General features: G+C 50.7%; 1 protein-coding gene across 1 annotated transcript; it reads left to right on the top strand.

Annotated features, from left to right (window-relative positions):
- The first annotated feature begins 473 nt into the window (after nucleotides 1–473).
- Nucleotides 474–2,003, top strand: LOC122922706 (activin receptor type-1-like). The gene has a single exon (XM_044273408.1). The coding sequence runs from the start codon at nucleotides 474–476 to the stop codon at nucleotides 2,001–2,003; it is 1,530 nt and encodes a 509-aa protein (XP_044129343.1).
- Nucleotides 2,004–5,651: the final 3,648 nt, after the last annotated feature.

Raw genomic sequence — 5,651 nt, 5'->3', positions numbered from 1 at the left:
AGGATGGCGAACAGGAAGACTGCTATCAGCAAATTATGATATGGATCCATCATACAGTACGTGACTGAAGAGGCAGAGAATAACGCTCAGTAACAGAATGTGATACCAAAAGTGGCCACATGAGGGCAGCAGAACCCCAGACATCTCCTGCTGAGGAACTAATAGAGGTGGGGCCGGAAGTCAGTGACCTCAGTGGTTGTTTTATGCTGCTGTCTGATTGGTCAGTGGAGTCTATTGTTTCATTCTGCTGTCTGATTGGTCAGTGGAGTCTATTGTTTTATCCTGCTCTCTGATTGGTCAGTGTGACTCTATATATGGAGCCTCCAGAAACTGTGCATCAGATCACTTGTGCTCGGCTCCTGGAGCTTTCTGCTACAGCTCCACAGCTTTTCTTCTGAAGACTGCGAGGACTTCTCTACTTCTGTCAGACTCCGCTGTTATACTCTGAGGGGATTGGATATAAGGGCTGTACAATGGTGGGTGGTGGTGTAATTATTCCCTTACTCATAATGGTCGCCTTTTTATCTTCTAGCATGGAAGATGAGGAGGTTAAAGGGAATTCTGTCCAATATAAATGTGTGTGTGAGGGGATTTCCTGCGGCAGCAGAGACCGCTGTTACGGACAGCAATGCTTTGCCTCCCTCAGTATGAACGATGGTCTCTTGGTTTCTCAGAAAGGCTGCTTCCAAGTCTACGAGCAAAGCATAATGACCTGCAAGACCCCTCCTTCTGCTGACCAGGCCGTGGACTGCTGTCAGGGCGACCTCTGCAACATGAACATTACAGCGCACTTACAAAGTAAGTCAGGCCCCGCCGAGACGTTAAATTCCAGCGTGGAAACCCTGGCAATATTTATCCTGGCTCCAGTAGTTGTACTAATAGTGCTTTCAGTTGTGGTTCTCCTGGTCTTCCGGAAAATTCAGCAACGACACATTGAGCGGTTGAGTACACGAGATGCGGAGTATCGGACTGTAGACGGGCTGATCGCTTCCAACGTGGGGGACAGCACACTTGCGGATCTGCTGGATCACACGTGCACATCTGGCAGTGGGTCTGGGCTTCCCTTCCTGGTGCATAGAACAGTCGCCCGCCAGATCACCCTTGCAGAATGTGTTGGTAAGGGTCGGTATGGAGAAGTATGGCGCGGCCACTGGCAAGGGGAAAGCGTCGCCGTAAAGATCTTTTCATCCCGAGATGAGAAGTCCTGGTTCAGAGAGACTGAATTATACAACACGGTGCTGTTAAGACATGAAAATATCCTAGGTTTCATTGCCTCCGATATGACTTCAAGAAACTCCAGTACACAGTTGTGGCTTATTACGCACTACCATGAATTGGGATCACTCTACGATTACTTACATATAACCACATTAGACACGGTGACCTGTCTCAGAATTGTCCTTTCCATAGCCAGCGGACTAGCACATTTACATGTGGAGATTTTTGGTACGCAGGGGAAACCTGCTATTGCTCATCGGGATTTAAAGAGCAAGAACATTCTAGTTAAGAAGAATGGACAGTGCTGCATTGCTGATCTAGGATTGGCCATGATTCACTCACAATCAACCAATCAGCTCGATGTTGGGAGTAACCCCTATGTAGGAACCAAGAGGTACATGGCTCCCGAAGTCCTTGATGAGACGATCCAAGTGGATTTTTTTGACGCTTACAAAAGAGTTGATATTTGGGCTTTTGGCTTGGTCCTCTGGGAGGTCGCCAGACGTATGGTTAGCAACGGTATTGTTGCAGATTACAAACCTCCCTTTTTTGACGTTGTTCCTAATGATCCTAGTTTTGAAGATATGAAAAAAATTGTCTGTGTGGATCAACAAAGACCAAACATTCCTAATAGATGGTTTTCAGACCCAACGCTAACATCCCTGGTTAAATTGATGAAGGAATGCTGGTATCACAACCCATCGGCAAGACTCCCAGCCTTGCGCATCAAAAAGACTTTAACCAAAATTGACAATTCCTTAGATAAACTGAAATCAGACTGCTGAACATCAGTTAAAAAGAATCGGACACAGTGCTTGCTTGCCGAGATGTAGACATATTTCTTCTTTTTTCACACTCAGCGAGAACCACCGGATAGTTCTTAGTAACCGCATAATTGTCCCACACAACTATCGAATTATCAATTACTGGCCCAGCAGGTAGCAACTGCCGCTGGCTTACTTTCACTTTACTTGCCACACATGCAAAATTTGGAACAATCTTACCCATTGTTGTCACGGGTTCGGCAGTCCCGGGAGACAAGGATACTCCATGATCCTCCATTACACGATTACCTGCAGACTCCTTTCTGCAGTGGTTACCACGAGAAACGCCATGACTCTATCCTCCTTCCAGACGAGGAGTCACACTCTCTGGAGACCTTTCCTTGGGATCTCCAGCAACAGAATATGAAACACTTTCTCCGCTCCATAACTTCTGGACAACTGCACGCTGTTGTGGTTGGCCGCCCCTAGCAACTGCCTCATGGATCCTCCGCACATCCTCTCTAGGAATCTTCTCACACATAGGAATTCCTGAGAGCCACACTGCTCTTCGCCTCTTTTTCTCCCCGACGGTTGCCCTTGGCAATGACACATATCACCATCTTTTCCTCCGGCACTCGACTCTCAGCTAGGTTCAGAGCAGCCTACCTCTGTGCAGCACTTGGCTTCCTAAAAAAAGCCATTTGTTTCCTGCACCAGCTGCTTCATTACTTTCTCTTTGGCCTCGGTTTTCCGTCAAACTGGACCCCTTCTCACAGAGGACATCACCTCCCACACCGGACCATCTTTCACCTAGGTCCCCATTTTGACCTATTTTCACTTGGGCTTTCGGCCCTTTCTGCCTTGTCTTTGGTCTCAGCAACACCTTGCTTTTTCATTACTCCTAGCAACCTGTTGTCTTGCCTGCATCCGCCATGACGAATTGAACCTTGCAGCCCCTCCTGACGTCACTACTATGTTGAGATTATGTGGAACAGTCTTTTCACTTTCACCAAGACATGACGTTCACACCCCCTGCGGGTACATAAGGTCAGCTTGGCACAGTTTTACACAGACACCCGCTGTCCACTTGGGCACAGGGAGGTACAGGGCTTCTACTATAAGTTCTCCATATCTCCCCTTCCCTGGGTAGTACAAGAGAGGAAGGCCCAGGGGAACGTTCAGCTCATTCCCTGTATTTGGAAGATGTAATCGGTATATGGATAAGACATAAGGTCATTTCATAAATCCTTTTGAACTCTTGGTTCTGGACTGTCTGGGGGGTTTCTTTGATGCAGTTGATCAGCTCGACCCCCCAGCAGGGGGCCACCCTGTCAGAGAAGAGAAGCTTGCTTCCAGTTAGGCTGATGAGCCCCTGACTGTTTAAAGAGGGAGTCGTGGTCTTCTGGGATCCCCCTTCTTCTCTTATGTGGCTCCCCCCCTTTTCTGGTGGGGGGGGGGAGGATTTGAGCTGGTTCGGCTCTTCTACATGGGGAGCTGGTTTTGGCAGTAAGGTGTTAACACAGCCCTGTGCTTGGCCTGCCCCTCCCGTTCCTCCCATGTGCTGAAGGAGTCAGCCCCCTCTGCTTTAAGTATTTTCCCCTCCTGTTTATCTCCCTCTTGACTGGCCAGTGATGGGTTTGCAGGTACCTGGCTCAAGATGTCCGTAGGAGACCCTCTGATGGTTGCTCTCCTTGCGCGTATTGAAGTTGAGGGAGATGGCTGGTTGCGTGCGGAGCCTGTTCAGCAGCACCAGCATCCTCCAGCTTTGCTCCCTCCTGAGCTCTCTTCTCCTCCCCTGCCCCCTCCTCCACAGAGCACTGACGTTCTGCTTGCCCCACTCGTCCTCCCAAGCGATCGGGACATAGTCCCCCTGGCAGGGCGCACGCTATGCTCATTAACCCCACCGGGCCTGCCATTTTACATAATGGGCACAGGGCGACTGTGGCCTCCCCAGCAAGGGATGTTCGGCCATCACAGCACAGCTTACAGGTTCCGCCGCCTTCTCCTCCCCCTCCTTTTCCTGTGTCTAACTCTTCCCGCACTGTGAAGAGCACATTGCTGCCAGCTATGAGTGCCCAAAATAGTTCTCCCTCAGCCCCCCCTCACCCCCCCCCGGCAGTTGCACAACCGCATATCACGCCACCTAACCCCACTCTGCCCCAGGGATCCCCTAGTGTTGCACCTGACCCCACTGAGATATATGTGGATGCGGCTGAGCCTCCTACCGACCCAGTAGCTGCCAGCCCCATGGCATTTACAGGCGCCCGCCCCCTTCCCAGACCCACCAATGTCCACAGAGAATGTCGTCGGAGATCTCCCTCCTCCCCTTCAGAGGGTTCCAGGAGCCGGAGTCATCACTATTCACGTAGGCGCCAGTCCCGACGCCCGCTCCAGGGATTCCGGGAGAAGTTGATCTCCAGGTCCTCGAGATGACGCTCCCCGTCGTCTTCGGACGTTTCGCTGGGCGCATCTGGGGAGCCTGGTTAAGATCACATCCTGGCGTTAACGCCGTGAGCCTCATCACCTCTCCAGGGCCTCCAGCCTGATCTCTCAACCTCCCGGCCAGACCGCCTACAGATACGTTACAGTGCCAGCTCCTCCATTGCCTGCTACCGGTGAGTTTCCACTTACGGGGGTTTTGGGGGTGGGTGCCGGTGGGGCCAGAGGCTGCGGCGGCCCTTAAGGTAATTCTTGACAAATTGCAACCTTACTTTCCTGAGCCTACAATGCCTACTGCGAAACCCTCTTTGGTACAGGCGAGCATTCATAAGGACTCCATCTTTTGCGGCGTTAGTCCTTTAGGGGCACATTTGGAGGAGGAGATTAAGGAGAAAATTTGGCAGAACCAGTATATTGACATTTGGTCTTTAGTCACCGTTGATCAGCATACGGTGGATATAGGGCGAATTCCGGTTGAGAAACCATTTGTGCATCTACGGGTCGCAAAGACCATGAACAACTGGCTTCAGGCCTTTTCGGTTCTGGGCTTTGTTATGGGTTAGTGTCATTCTGAACGCTGCTCTGAGCTCTTTTTATATATGGACACCATTTACAGCGCTTGCAAATCACATGGTGGTTCCGCATGGTGGAGGTATGACAAGGAATTCCGCCGTCGCCTTGCCCTCCAACCCAATATCGGATAGGGGGGGCTAAGGCTTCTGATGTGTGGTTGCGGTTGATGGTGTCATAACGGCCTCCGTTTCCCAGCGCGGCCACTGGTTTCAGTCAGGGTTCAGTGGCCGTGCGTTGCCCGGGAACATGTTGGCTGTTTAATGAGGGACATTGCAAGTTTGCCGGGCTCTGCAGATTTAAGCATGAATGTTCCACTGGCGCGGCCTACATTCAGCATCCCGTTGCCCCGCCCCCAGCCCAAAAAACCTTCTTCCCACAGTGACCCAAAGGACCCCAGTGACCGTAGTAGAGATGGGGCCTTGGTTAGACCAGTACCCCAATAAACAGGCTGAATCGCAGCTTCGTTTTGGATTTATGTTTGGGTTTTCATTCCTTTTGTTCTTGGCCATTGCCCTATTTTTTCGGAAAATCTTGCATCATCAAAAGAACACCCCTCGGTTCTCCGTAACAAAGTAGTGAAAGAAGTAGCGATGGGTAGAATCAAAGGCCCTTTACTTTTCTCCCCTTTTATAATCTTCTGATTTCGCCCTTGGGCGT

Source organism: Bufo gargarizans, unplaced genomic scaffold (assembly GCF_014858855.1).
Source record: "Bufo gargarizans isolate SCDJY-AF-19 unplaced genomic scaffold, ASM1485885v1 fragScaff_scaffold_65_pilon, whole genome shotgun sequence".
In the NCBI taxonomy this organism is placed as follows: Eukaryota; Metazoa; Chordata; class Amphibia; order Anura; family Bufonidae; genus Bufo; species Bufo gargarizans.
Note: the sequence above shows the minus strand (reverse complement) of the source record. Positions and strands in the feature narration are given on the sequence as shown.

Coding starts and splice junctions, on each gene's coding strand:
- LOC122922706 (XM_044273408.1), top strand. CDS start 474: ATGGTGGGTGGTGGTGTAATTATTCCCTTACTCATAATGGTCGCCTTT.